General features: G+C 56.6%; 1 protein-coding gene across 3 annotated transcripts in view; it reads left to right on the top strand.

The window, feature by feature from the left end:
* Nucleotides 1–2,136: 2,136 nt before the first annotated feature.
* LOC142008145 (cryptochrome DASH-like) overlaps nt 2,137–14,516 on the top strand; it is a 37,658-nt gene continuing 25,278 nt past the window's right edge. For 2 of the 3 annotated variants that reach the window (XM_074985154.1, XM_074985153.1), the window contains exons 1-5: nt 2,148–2,249; nt 10,392–10,564; nt 11,307–11,400; nt 13,081–13,211; nt 14,305–14,453. In XM_074985154.1, coding sequence (XP_074841255.1) covers nt 2,181–2,249; nt 10,392–10,564; nt 11,307–11,400; nt 13,081–13,211; nt 14,305–14,453 — 616 coding nt within the window. In that variant the 5' untranslated portion in view covers nt 2,148–2,180. Of the gene's footprint in view, nt 2,250–10,391; nt 10,565–11,306; nt 11,401–13,080; nt 13,212–14,304; nt 14,454–14,516 lie in introns of all 3 variants that reach the window. The other variant, XM_074985155.1, reaches the window with a different exon arrangement.

Genomic DNA, 14,516 nt, shown 5'->3' with positions numbered 1-14,516 from the left:
TAGGTGCTCTATGCCAGTGAGAACTCTCCCACCGACATAATTGAAACATTTCCCTCAAGCAGTGATAGCTACGTTGGCAGGGTAGCATCTCCCACTGACATAGTGCTCCCCACACCCATACTTCCGTCAGTATGACGTATGTCACTCAGAGGGGTGTTTTTTCACACCCCCAATGGACATCAGTTACACTGACAATCCAAAGGCATCCCAGCTGCGCTTCAAAGATGTTTGCAAGAGAGACCTCAGGGAAGTAGACATCAAGCCAGACAGCTGGGAGGAGCTGGCAGACGATTGCAGCAGATGGAGGCAGGAACTATACAAGGGCCTTCAGAAGGGTGAGTTGAGGATCACACAGCTAGCAAAGGAGAAGCGAGCCCAGAGAAAGCACAGCAAGGACCTGCCAGACACCCATTATATATGCAACAGATGCAGCAAGGCCTGTCACTCTCGTGTGGGTCTTCACGGTCACGGCCAACGCTGCAAATGAGGATGCCAAACGGAACTACGAAGGGCGCGATCCATAGTCTACGTAGACTGAAGGATGCTACCACTACACTGACAATACTAGCGTAGAGGCAGTTTGGGTCTATTTTCTAGCTTGTCAGCATGGGCAGAGAATGCTTTGATGTCTGTTGCCTTCAGAGTCCTGTGTGCATTGCTGTAGCGTAAGGATTAGATCTCTCGAAGCTTCACTGTGGTATCTCTGCACTCACCATGTTAGGTCCATAGCAAGAGCAAATCCCATGCATGACTCCATGACATCTCCAAGTGAAAAAAAATCTCTCCTTGGGCTATTTGTTCAGTGGCTCGGTCTGATGAAGTGGGTCTTACCCAGAAAAGCTCATTACCTAATAAATACGATTGTCAGTCTGTAAGGTGCTACAGGATGACTTATTTTTTGTGAAGCTACAGACTAACCCAGCTGCCCCTCTGAGACTATGGAGGGTTTGTTGTTGATTTGATTGAAGATATCCCAAGCGCCATTAGACTCGCTCCTTGTTGGGGTAGAGTTGCCAGACGTCCCGCAATCTGCAGGACAGTCCCTAATTTCCACAACAAGTCCCATGTCCCACATTTACGCAAAAATGTCCCATGGGACTGCCGAGGTTGCCCTGACCCCCGGGTTTCCGTGGGACATTTTTGTATAAATTCAGGACTTGTCATGGAAACTCCCTGGCCGGGGTTTTTGCCAGAGTTGCCAACTGTCAGTAAATTTACAGACAGTATAAAAAATTAGCCAAAATTGGACATGTCCATAAATTCCATAAAAATGCAATAACATTTCAAAAAACAGCAAGTATTCTATAGCAATTAAATTTTTCTATGCTGCTTCAGCCATTTTACTGCCAAACAGTGAATATTGGATGTTTCAGTTGTTTGCTTAGCTCAGTGGTTGAGGTGCTGTAATGTGATCCAGGTGATATTATGGTCTCCATAGGCCTGCTCAACCCAGGGTTGGGAGTTTAATCCTTGAGGGGGCCACGTGGGAACTGGGGACAAAACAGATTAAAAAAAAAATGGCAGGGACGGTGATAGGTCCTGCTGTGAGCGCAATGCATGGGACTCTATGACCTCTGAAGGTCCCTTTCAGCTCTGTGAGGTAAGATAGGGTCTACCTTATCCCACCCTCTTCGCATCAGCACATTAGCAACCTGCCTAACTAAATGAAAGTGAGTTAAGTAGGATGTGGCTTTGCAATGTATGAACAATGACGCTCACCTTTGGCCATTTACGTTGTCTGAATATAAAAATTATGTCCATAAACAAACGTGTCTGTAAATTTTTCCCATTTTGTCCATAAATGAAATTTCCGTGGGTTGGCATCTCTGGTTGCCGCAGCTGGGGCGCGTGTCCACCCCCCCACGTATTATGACAAGCCGGCACCCCTAAGCGGGGCCAGGGTAAATGGAGGCCCCACTGGCAAAACCTGGGGGCTGGGGCCTGGGGCCTGGCTCCCACCTCTGCGTGTAGCCCTGACGGGCCGAGGGGCCTGGGGACAAAGACCTTCCCCAGCTCCGCAGAGCCCGGGGGCACCAGCCGGGCCGCGCACTCAGCGCCGCCGGGCCAAGGGCGCCTCGAAGCCGGGCCTGGCCAGGGGAGCGGAGGCGGAGCTGAGCGGCTCCTCCTCCCGCCAGGGCGGCCTGGGCTGGGCGCGGCGCGGGGTGGTGGTCGCCGGGAGCATGTCGCGGGCGGCGCCGAGGACGGTGATCTGCCTGCTGCGCAATGACCTCCGCTATCACGACAGCCAGGTGGGGGCTGGGCCGCGCGGGCCGGCCGCGGCTGGGTCCCGGCACGGGCTGGGCCCCCTCCCCCGGCGTTACCCGCACGTGGCCTTATGTAACCTGGGCTCGGCGCTCCGCCCCGCCGGGGCTTGGGGGCTGATGCCGGGGGTGCGCGGGGTGGGGGTGGCCGGGGCTCGCAGGGCTTTTTCGGGTGGGGAAAGGGGCTGTGCACAGCCGGGCGGGAGAGCTGAGGGCTGGTCTGTCCCGCCGGCCCGTGGGACTGGTCCGTGCGGCATCACCGGGTCCCCCAGCTGCGTGAGGGGCCCTGCAAGCCAGTCCCTGCTGGGACGCTTGTGCGCCCGCAGCCCTGTGCCCCATTCCCGGGGCAGCAGCCTGTCCTGAAGCGGGGGTCCCGGCCCCAGCGGGAGGTGCGGCGGTGGGGGGGTTGCAGAGGTAACGCAAGGGGGTCAGGGCATTGCCGCCCTTACACCAGGGCGTGTCTAGGCAGGTGCAGAGTTTGGCACAGCCACTGAGGTTCTGCCCCAACTCCACTGTGTCCCCCAAGCCCTGCTCCGGCTCTGCCCCCTGCTCCACTCCTTCCCACCCCTTCTGCCCCATTGCATGGCCTCCTCAAGCTCCCTCCCTCTCAGCGATGTGACCCAGGGGCTTACCAGGGAGGCCTGGGACCAGCAGCAGGCAGCGGCGCCGGCAGCCGCCATGGGCTTGGGAGCAAGGTGGGAGGAGGACATGGCTCCCACCTACTTGGGCAGAGAAAGTGGCTGAAGCTCCGGACCCCTTTAAAATGCTGGGCTTGGGGGCAACTCACCTCTTTCCCCTCCCCCACCACCGGCAGGTCTGGCGGTAGGGGTAGCGCTCCTGCCCCCCCACCCCTACATTCATTGCTGCTGTCCCTAGGCCTATCCTGTTATCTCCCAGGCCACCCCAGGCACCCCCAAAGCATGGGGCCGTGGGGAACGGACAGGACAGCTCTGCTTCTGCACTGCCTTCGGAGATGGGTGGCAGGAAAGCAGGGGCTGCTAAGGAAGGGCCCAGCTGGGGACGCAGTGGTGCAGAAGTAAGGGTGGCAAGAGCATCCCCTGGATTCCACGCTGGTGGTAACTCTGCCTCTACAACTGGGCTGCTAGCTAGCATGTGGTACTCTCCAGCTGCCCAGCTCTGAAGGTAGCACTGTCATCACCAGGAGGGCAGGGGTCAGGGTAGCAGTGCTGCACCCCCTCAGTAACCTTGTGAACCCCACCCTTCTTTTTTTGGGTCAGGATCCTTACAGTTACAGCACCCTGCACGTTCACATTTGAAATAGCTGAAATTATTAAATTCACAAGTTTTAACTCCTGGGATGATGAAGTTGACCAAAACAGGCCATGAATTTGGTAGCTTCCAAGTGACAGTGATTTGTTGCTCTTGGTGATGTCATGGGTGTGCCATATGTTTGTTTTAGCACCAGCCATCCATGTGTAATGCCCACAGACCCAGGTTGCTGTCACCAGGGATTGAACTGGTGATTGGGGGGCGGCTAAAACCCTGTGCTCTACCCCAGGAGCTAAAGGCCAGCTGGCTTTCTGCTAAGGCTGTAGAGCAGAGACTCCACTCACCCTAGTATGAGGTCTCAGTGCCTCTGGATACGACACAAGGATCTCCAAGCGTGTTGCGGACGTGTTTCTGGGGAGGTGAGGGTGAGACATGCAGGCATCCTTGGAGGTGAAAGAGCTTTGGGATGCACATGGCTTTAGGAACCAGAAGCGTCAGTGCAGTGTCCAGCATGACTAGATGGGAATTTAGGGAGCCCAAGGACAATCACCCAGACTGGTCTTGGACCAGAAATCTGGAGGTAGCGCTCCTGCTGTTACGGATATCACCATGAGTCTGCTGGGGCCAGTACCTTGACCCTTCTTCTGGACACTGCCCACGCACTTTAGCCTGTTCAGTTGGGGCACAGGTGGCCAACCAGGTAGGGACTAAAAGCCACGGATAGTGTGCAAAGAGTCACGTATTATATATTTATTTTTTATCTGTTGTGACAAGGTAAGACTGGGGGAGGGTAAGAACGAGACCTATCTCACGGCGACGGGGGACCTACTAAAAGAACCGGTCCCAAATGAATTCGGGGGACAAACGAAAGAAAACCAGGGATGGGAGTGAGGGTCAAAGGTTCAAAATGAGGGAACCAGAGGGGGACACCGAGCAGAGAACCCTGGACAGTGCCCATCGCTCCTCAAAGGTGTCGAGGGAGTCGGTGGATGCCGCCCAGAGGAACTCTGTTCGGAGTTGTGATTGGAGAGAGGAACGGAAGTAGGCCCCACAGTCGCAGGTCTACCTCTCTGCCAGCCTCTTCTCCCTTCTCTTGTAAATGGCCACTTTGGCCGTGGCCAGGAGGAGGCTGACGAGGAGGTCCTGCGACTTTGTGGGGCCATGGATGGGGTGTGACAGGATGAGGAAGTGTGGGGAAACGTGCAGCCAGAACCTCAAGAGGAGGTTCTGGAGGAGCCGGAAGAGGGGCTGCAGCCTGGTGCACTCGACGTAGATGTGCGTCAGGTTCTCCCTCATGCCGCAGAAGGTGCAGGTGTCTGGGATGGGGTGAACCGTGCCAAGTACACGCCCATGCTCACTGCTCCATGGAGGATCCTCCAGCTGATGTCCCTGGTGGGCCGTGGAACCAAGGTGGAGGAAAGGCTGGCCCACCAGGGCTCCCCACCCTCCAACAATGTAAGAGGTCCCACCATTTGTGGTCAGGGCGGCCCACGAGGGTGGGGAAGTGGAGCGTGTGAAGCACGAGCGTGTACAGAAGATGTCTGGGCGCGGTTCGGAAGGGGACTGGGTGTAGGGTGTGCAGCCGGCTAGGATAGTGAGGGGGACGGGGACGGGCAGGGTCACGAAGCTGGGGGCCCACGGAGAGGTCCGGAGGGCTAGGAGTAAGAGGGGGGCAGGGTGCACCCTGTCGCAGGACCCAACTGAGGTAGATGTGAGCAGTAGGTGGCAAGGTAGCCTTCACCTCCTCAAGTACGTGCTGGGGGGAGTCTAGGGTAGAGAGCTCCATGTGCCGGGCAAGCGCCGGGGTCTCCATCCAGTCCACCCGGTTGTAGTCCAGGAGGTCTCCAACTTTGGTGATTCTACCTAGGACCAACCTCCTGCGCACCGTGGGGGACGCCGCTGCCTGCACACAAAGGTAGGGGTTGTGTAGCAGGGGCTCGGCGAGGAGATCTTACCCCACTGCAGCCCCTAAGGGCCTGGAAGCTGCAAGCCGCCACCAGGTGCGGAGGAGGTCCTGGTAAAAGGCTGGCAGCTCCAAGAGGCCTTGTGGATGGCCTCTCAAGGACGGCCTCGCAAGGACAAATAAAGGAGCTGCTGGTCGTATCAGAGCCCTTGGTAATGGCGGAGGAAAGTGTGTGCCAGTGAACTCCATGCTGGACTATCTGCACTGTTGATGTTGAGTGTGCAAGCAAGTCAGGCCCTGCCCTCCCTCCTCTGGGGGAAGATGGAGAACCCCTGCAGGGACCCAGTGCAGTCCTGGCCAGAAAAACTTCAGAACTGACTTCTGGAGCTGGACCAGGAACTCCAGGGGTGGGACCAGGCTGTTGAGGCGGTGCCAGAGCATGGACAGGATCAGCTGGTTAAGCACCAGTGCCCTCCCGTGCAGGGAGAGACACTGGAGCAGTCCTGTCCACCTCCGCAACTGCTCAACCACCCTGCTCCCTAAATCTTGCCAGTTTTCCGGCGGAGAGGATTGCATGGCAGATGAAAAGGCGCCGAGATAGAGCAGCGGACCCGCGCTCCACCGGCTGGCCTGAAGCGCGGGTGGGAGGCGGCCTGCCTGCCATCCAGCCCCAACCACCAGGCCAGAGCTCTTGACCCAGTTGACCCAAGGGGAGGAGGCTGCCAAGTAAACAGCTTGGCAGGCCTCCAGCCGCGCCAGGTCTCCCGGGTCCTGAACCACGAGGAGCATGTCATCGGCGTATGCCGACAGGACCAGCCGCAGCCCCGGCTCCAGAAGCACCGTCCCCATCAGCTTTCGGCAAAGGAGACAGAGGAAGGGCTCAATGGCCAGGGCGTAGAGCTGTCCTGAGAACGGGCAGCCTTGTCATACTCCTTGTCCGAAGCTGACTGGAGCGGTCAGGGTCCAGTTGAGCTTGACCATGCACTCCGAGGCAGCATACAGCACCCGGAGAAACCCGACGAAGTGGGGACCAAAGCCGAAGCCTGCAGGGTGCCCAGGAGATATCTGTGGTCCACCCTGTCGAATGCCTTCTCCTGATCTAGGGACAGGAGGGCAAACGACAGGCCGTCCCTACACCCAAGCTCTAGGAGATCCCGGACCAAATACAGATTATGGAAGATGGTACGGCCCGGGACGGTGTAGGTCTGGTTGGGGTGGACCACGTCCTGCAGCATGGACCCCAAGCGGTGGGAGATGGCTTTAGCGATGATCTTGTAGTCGGTGCTGAGGAGCGAGATGGGACGCCAGTTCCTGAGGTCGCGGGGGTCCCCCTTCTTGGGCAGCAGGGCCAGGACAGCTCGCCTGCACGATAGCGGGAGGACCCCGCTTTGCAAGGACTCGGCCCAGACGCTGACCAGGTCCGGGCCGAGGACGTCCCAAAACACATGGTAAAACTCCACGGTGAGCTCATCAATGCCCGGGGATTTATTGGTGGGCATGAGATGGAGGGCTTCCGAGAACTCAGCTAGAGTGAGAGGAAGCTCTAGCCGGTCCCAGTCGCCCGCGCTGACCGAGGGGAGTTGGTCCCAAAGCACCCTGCAGGCCTCGGCGTTGGTCAGATCCAGGGAGAAAAGGGTGGCGTAGAAGGCGCGGGCCCTCTTGCGCATCTCCAGCGGATCCATAAGAGGGGTGCCATCCTCCGCAAGAAAGTAGAGGATATGTTTCTTGGCACCCCTCTTTTTCTCCAAGACGTAGAAGAAGCGGTAGCCGCGGTCTGTCTCCTAAAGGAGTTGGATTCGCGACCTCACAAAGGCCCCCTGTGCCCAAAGGGTGTCGAGGGCCCTGAGCTCGTCCCTCTTCTCCCAGTACGTGCCTCAGAGGGATGGATCCCCAGGGCTGGCGGCTAGGCACCTCTCCAGCTCAAGAGCCTCCCGCTCCAGCTGCCCTATCAACGCATCACGCCGCTGGCTGGCCCCCCGGGTATAGTCGCGGCAAAAGAGCCACGCGTGCACCTTTCCCAGCTCCCACCACCGCCGTGCCGAGGGAAAGGCGCGCCGCTGCTCGCGCCAGGCCAGCCAGAACTCCCGGAAGGACACCACAAAGCCCACGTCCTCCAGCAGGCTGTTGTTGAAGTGCCAGTAGGCCAACCCCCGCTTCCCCAGTGAGAGGGAAGCCTTCAGGCCACCAGATGGTGGTCTGAGAAGGGGGCCGGCTGCACGCTGGAGGAGTGGGCCCGGGAGAGATGTTGCTGTGATGTAGATGCGGTCCAACCGGGAGTGTATGGATTTGTGGCCCACCACCCAGACGTAGGTGAAGACGGTGTCCTTGTCCAGGTGGTGGCTGTGCCAGACGTCCACCAGGGAGTGATGGTTGATGAGCTCCTGGAGGATGTCCGCAGCGGCCTGGCACTGCTCAGTCCCCGTACGGTCCTGTTCCTCGAGAGTGCAATTGAAATCCCCGCCGAGGACCAGGCACTCGCAAGGATCGATGGAGTCAAGGAAGGCCGCCGCCTGCTGGAAGAAGGATGTTCTCTCCAGGCCAGATGTCAGGGCATAGACGTTGACAAGGTGGAGGGGCAGCTCCTCCACGCGCACCCGGAGATACAGCAGGCAGCCCGGCACAGCCTCGATGCTCCCCAGCACCTCAGGCTGCAGGTCTGGGGAGAACAGGGTCGCTACCCTGGCCCGGCGGGCTGAGAGGTGACTAAGATAGACCCCACCTCCCCACTCCAGCCGCCAGCTGGCTTCGGCGGCTGAGGTAGTGTGGGTGTCCTGCAAGAAGGTGACCGAGTACCCCCCCTCCCGGAGGAAGGAGAGCGCTCGGCACCTGCGGAGACCCGACCCACAGCCCCTGGCATTTAGAGTGGCAAAGATGATTGGGGCCATTTGGAGGGCTGGGGAGGATCCTCAGCGGAGGGAGCACCAACAGTCCCCATGGGGCCACGCAGCAAACTGTGACCAACCCCGAAAGCAATTAGGGTGTCACGGAAGCCGTGGGCCTTTTGGTAGGCCGTGGCGTCCCTCCTCCTGGTCCTCTTGCCCTCCTTCAGAAGGGCCCTCACGGACTCTAAGGTGGAGTGGAAGTCCCCCCAGCGCTGGAGGGCAAGAGCTGCCTTGTTCTTGGAGCCGCAAACGTCCTCCAAGAGCTGGCGCATCTCACCCACCAGCGGGTTGGGTGCCGAGGCCTTGGGGTCCTGAGTACCCGTCAGCCTCGTGTTCTTCTGGGTCCCGCAGCCAGCAAAAGGTCTAGATGGGGGCTGGGACTTGGTTTTGGGAGGGGTAGGGGCGGCGGAGGGAGAGGAGCCCCGGAAGTGCTGGGAGAGGGCGATGCAAGGGGGGCCTCCCGAGGGGTCGCAGCCTCGGGGGCGATTGTGAACAGACAGGGGTCGAGGTGGGGGTGGGGAGGGAAGGGATGGAGGCAGGGGGGATGGAGGTTTTAGGGGGAGGTGAAAGGTCATGGGGGAAAGGAGGGGTGGAGGAGGAGGGGGAGGGAGAGGAGGGCGTGGGGGAAGCAGGGGAGGGCAGGGTCTGGAGGGGGTAAGGTTACAGTAAGGGGGGGTGGTTAGGGAGTCGCTGGTGGGTGGGGAAAAAGAAGGTGAGGGGGTGGTTGGGAATGGGTGGTTAGTCCACAGGCCTCCAGCCATCCGCGTCCAGGGCTGCCGGGGTTAAGCCCAGGGCCTCGACCTCCGACTGTAACCCAGTCCCATTCCCCTCCTCCAGAACCAGGCACCCCCAGCTTCCCACTATAACGAAATTCCTCCCCCCCAGCACCAGCCACCCACAGTCCCCTGCTGTAACTCAACTCACTGGAGTTGCTGCTGGAGCACGTGTGCAGAGCGGTTGCTGGTACTCCCAGTGCGTAGCTCCAAGCAGGAGCCACATTTAATTGCCCAAAGAGTTGCAATTGGCCACCCCTAAATTAGGGCCATGTTTTCACCCATTCTCCTGCCAGCAAAACGTCTGATATGCCAGCAGATCGCAGCCTAGGGAAGGAGTGAGAGTGGCATGATGGGAAGATGCCACCATCCCTGTCTCCCTAGCTCCGTGCTACTCTGTGGTAACTGGTTGGGATGAAGGGTTTACGCTCTGTGTGGGAAGGAGGAGGTGACCAGCTGTAAAAGCAACAGGGAATGGAAGGCAATTCTGTGGAGATGTAATCACTTCTGTAATAGGGTTAGGCCAGCAGACCCCAGGTGGAAGGTAGCTCAGGACCCAGCCTGGGCTAGGGGAAGAGCAGACAGAGCTAATTAAGTTCCCAGGTGGAGGCAATAGTGTGAGGCAGCAGGCAATCAGTTAACGAGCGCCAAAGGAGCTGACTGCCTGCAGGCTTATAAGTAGCCAAGGCAAACATGGAAGGGGAGAGCATGAGAGGGGAGATAGAGGAGTTAGGTGAGCTATTGTGAAGGAAGAATGGAGAAAGGAAAAGCAGTTGAGAGAGTGATGGTAGGGAGCTGGGGTGGGTGGAGTGGCTGGCTCCCTTCCCTACCCTACCCTACCGCACCGCTAGGTTAACAGCTCTGGCCCAGGCTAGAGGAGGGGAGAAGACTGGCCGGAACAGCGGAAGTATCTGTAGCCTAGACCTTACAAGTGGGGCAGAAGCAGGGGCCCCAAGCTGGACAAAAGGCCACCCTGCCACACTTCACTGGTGTGAACTACTGAGCTTTCTTCTCTGTGCTGTGGAAACCTCTTTGAGAAAGTCTTTAATTTTTATAGCTGGCACCTAGATACCAGGATGATAGATGCACTGGGGCCTTGATCCTGATCAGTTTTAAGTTGTTTAGAGTTTTGCCTGTAAAGTCTGTGCAGACCAGGCACTGGCAGAGAGAGTGACCCTAGCATATAATACTACTGTAGTGTAATATGAAGACTATCGAGTTGCATGTCTTCCTTTTTCATTGAGTCTGAATGCAGGCAACTTGGAAAAGGTGCCGTGAATTGTTGTACCGAAAGAAAACACCTGGAGCGCTGATGTCTTGAATGGCTCGTCTGTATTTCCAGGTGCTACACTGGGCTCACAATAATGCAGACTATGTCATTCCTCTCTACTGCTTTGACCCAAGACACTACCTGCGAACCCATAATTATGGATTCCCAAAGACTGGGCCCTTTCGACTCAAATTTTTACTGGAAAGCCTGAAAGATCTAAGGCAAACGCTCAAGGAAAAAGGAAGGTATGTGGGGATTTGCCATAAACATGAGTCTGTTTTAGTTTTTAAGCCTCTTTATTCTTCCAGCTCCTCTTCCTCAAAACTTGTTGACTTATGATGTCAGCTGTGCTAGTGACAAATAGGTTTAAGCCTCTGCTGCTAATACCATGAAATGCAGAAATTCCCACGCTAGCTCACTAGCCTGTCTCTGGCAGCAGCCTGCACCAGATGTCTCAGAAGACTGTAAGAAACCCAGGGTCAGCAGTTAAGAGATATTTGTCTGTCTGAAGTTCTTATTTGGCTGCCATTACCGCAATAGCTGAGCACCTCATGTTGTAACAAGAAACTCATGAAAACATCTTTCACGCATCGAGTTAAAACAGATGTCTACATGTAACTCCCTAGGGATAGGAAGGATGGAGAGACCAGCCTTCCACTCCCTTCCTGTTACTTAGCTAATCTGTGTCTCAGCGTCCTCTTGTAAAATGGGAGTAAAAGTATTTGCCCATTTACACAGAACCAAGAGAGGCAATAATAAATATCGTCTCTTCTGTTCTCTTGGTTCTATCTGATTCTGTCCAACTGGTGTCTCCTATTTAGATTGCAAGCTTTTGGGGACGGAATCATCTTTGTCTGTGTCTGTACAGCTCCTGGCCCAGTGGGGTCCTGGTCCGTCACTGGGGCTCCTAGGTGTCACCTTATTACAGAAAATTAATAAAAAATAAGAGCATAAAGCCTAATTAATTCCAATATTGTGTGTCCACAGTAATTTGGTGGTGAGGAAAGGAAATCCAGAAGACGTGGTTCACAATCTTATTGCCCAGCTGGGCTGTGTGACTGCGGTGGCTTTCCACGAAGAGGTAAAGGAAAAGTTAAAACCACATCGATTCAGCAAAACACGGGCAGGAAATTTTATTACAACACTGTATGGGATTTGCCTGGCCCATGAGCTCAGTCGTAGATGTTCTCTGCTACTGTCATGTCCTTAACCCTTCAGAAGTGAGCTAATCCCTGGGGAAGTCTTGCCCCCAAGTGGTGGAGGGGGATCAGTTGTGGGCGACCTGTAGGGAATATGGGGTCCAGACTGCTGCTATGAGTGACTGCCATAAGGAGCTGAACTTTGAAGGAAGGCAGTTTCCAGTTGCCAGGGAACAGAGTGAGGCATCAAGCGTGGAGTAATATTGCGGAGTTGCTGGAAGCTGCTGTGTGCCCCTCGAGCTGAGCACGGGCTGCCTTCCCCCGACTCCTCTCTCAGCCTGGGAGCCAGCGGCAGGCAGGCAGGGTGTAGCAGGAACAAGGAGGCGCCAGCAAAGAGCCTGGCATAGCAGCGAATAGGGAAGCGGAGGCAGCGAGAGCATCCCTGCGTTCAGACGGCGACAGGAAGCGAGGAGAAAGGCGTTACGTGGTGGGAAGGATTCTTCCCTGCACTCCGAGAAGGAGAAGCCTCATGAGCAGAACAGGCCCTACCTATACACAGTCCTAACACCTGCACCCGCCTCCCATGGGGGGACAGAAACTGGGGTGGTGGGGCAGGAGCAGGCCAGGGAAGGAAGGTCACCCAACAGCCTCCAGAGCAGGCAGGCTTCGTGAGCACGACTGCTTGCTGGAGGAGCAGGGGCGGCTGCAAAGCTGGTTGGACTGAAGTAGCACTTTCCCGTGGTGAGTGGCAACTGGACGCAGCCATGGTAGGCTGGCCAGAGGATGGGGCTGACCCCTGGAGCTGGGGCTGAGCCTCCAGGTAGGCTGGCCAGCGGATGGGGCTCTGTGTCAGAAGCCAGAGGAGGGCAGAGGAGGGTGCCAGGTGTATGGTTTGGGATGTTAAGGGGACTGGATGACCTTATTCTCAGTGAGGTAATTGTTAGTGGCTACTGGAAACATGCAGTGTCACGGGCCACCTGTCTAGATCACAGCCGCAGCCCTTGGGAAGGGCCCAGCTTCGTCCCTTTGCTTTGGTCTGGATTTAAAAAGCCATTAACTCACCCAGCACTAGCAGCTCAGTCCAACTTTAAGGCCTCGCCACAGCTGTGCCCCTCCCTGCTTACCCCATCTTGTCATATCTCCTCCTGGCTCTGCCAGTGGCATCAGCCTTGACTATCCATGTGGCTGCTTTTCCTGCAGCTCTGTGGGCCTGATCCACAGCCCACTGCTGTGAATGGAAAGATGCCCTGGACCAATGTGCCCTCTGCACATGGCTTCCTCCTCAAGCTGTTCCTCTTCTGAGTCCTTCCCAACTGCCAGCTCTGCTACGATGGCCAGCTAAATTGGCCAGCTAAGAGCTTGATCCGAGGCCTATGCAGTCAAAGGAAGAAGTCCCATTTTGCTTCCAGAGGTGCGAGGCCAGGCCGTAATAGTGGACAGATCTAGGGACAGGTGGGTACAGCTGATGGGTGTTCAGCTGAACAACCAAAACCAGCAGACAGCGTCTCTAGGAAGGGCCATGCTCCGTGGGCACGAGACAGCACTCACAGTGGCGGGTCCAGCTGCATGCTGGGTGAGCTGACAGAAAAACGCCCCCCTGCTTTTGTCCCTGTTGGCGCTAGGCTACGAAAGAGGAGCTAGAGGTGGAGGAGGCGCTGCAGCGGGTATGCGCTCAGCATGGGGTGAAGATCCAGACCTTCTGGGCAGCCACTCTCTATCACCGGGACGACTTGCCGTTTAGCCACCTGTCCAGGTAGGTTGGGCTCTGCCTTCGCTCCACGCATGGGGAGGCTGCCCGTTCTCTCCCCACTGCCGGGTCAGGGGGCAGATCCACAGGTCATGTGAATTGTCCTAGCTCTGTTGGCTTCAATGGCGTTATGACAATGTGCACCAGATGAGGCCTTTCTCTACCAGGAGGGGAGGTGAGGCTCTCAGCCAGACTGAAGTGCTGGTAGGGGAGGGACCTGTTTGTTTATCAACTGTTTTCATCTTCTTCCCCTCCCCCCCCAAGACACAGTTTACCCCTGTTGTGTCTTCCTCCCATGACAACAAAGGCCCCAGTTCCCACACAGGTAGGTTCCTGCAGTCCCCGCCGAGCAGGGCTGGGCTGGACTAGACTGTTGCAGGGCTGGCTCATGAGGCAGCAGAGCATGTGGTCACAATAGCCCCCTGCACTGCATGTAGTAGCTAAACAGGAGCACCCTGACTTTGCATGGGTGGTGCCAGCTCTCGCTTCTCTCAGACCTGCTCTCTGAGCTGAGCACTGAGGGTTTCTTCCCCAGGCTGAAGAATGGCAGAAATCCAGATCATTTCCTTCTCTGGTGGACATAGGAAAAATAGGGAAGGTGGTGTCCCTCTGAGCTGCTTTTCTGGTGATGGAGAGTGGCCCAGAGCCCAAATGGGGCTCCCTTATTGTACATTTTGCTACTTTCCCTCTTGGCTGAGAGAAGACAGTTCCTCCCTTTCTTTGGTTGTGGACTTGATAGCATAAAGTCAGTAAGTATCCACGATTTCCCATGCAGTGTTTACGTATCCATGGCACAATGCTATTGAGGACCAGTGTGTCAGCAGCTCTCATTTGTCACTTCACACAGCATTCTTCAGAGAGAAATATTGAGACAGTAACGTGTTTGGTGTAGTGAGTTTGTCACGCCCTGAGAGGAGTTGCTGACACAACATTGGACTCTTGACAGTGAAGCATTGGGGGTCCCTCGGGTCACAAAAGCACAGTTAAAATATTAACCCTGCCCCGTCATAATTACCGTGCTGGAGCAGTGCAGCATTGTGTGCGGGGAAAGCCATGGGGGCCTGTTCCTTGTGCAGTCCTCATGCTGTAGTCCTTGCAGGTTGCCAGATGTTTATACTCCGTTCCGAAAAGCAGTGGAGGTTCAGGCCAAAGTCCGGCCGACCGTGCAGATGGCAGATCAGCTAAAGCCTCTGGCCCCAGGGGTAGAAGATGGATGCATCCCCACGCCTGAGGAATTTGGACAAACGGGTAGGAAAATGTCCCAGAACAATTCAGCTGCTGCTCCTGTTGCATTCAGCCACTTTGCAAATA

This window comes from Carettochelys insculpta, chromosome 2 (assembly GCF_033958435.1).
Source record: "Carettochelys insculpta isolate YL-2023 chromosome 2, ASM3395843v1, whole genome shotgun sequence".
Classification (NCBI taxonomy): Eukaryota; Metazoa; Chordata; order Testudines; family Carettochelyidae; genus Carettochelys; species Carettochelys insculpta.
Note: the sequence above shows the minus strand (reverse complement) of the source record. Positions and strands in the feature narration are given on the sequence as shown.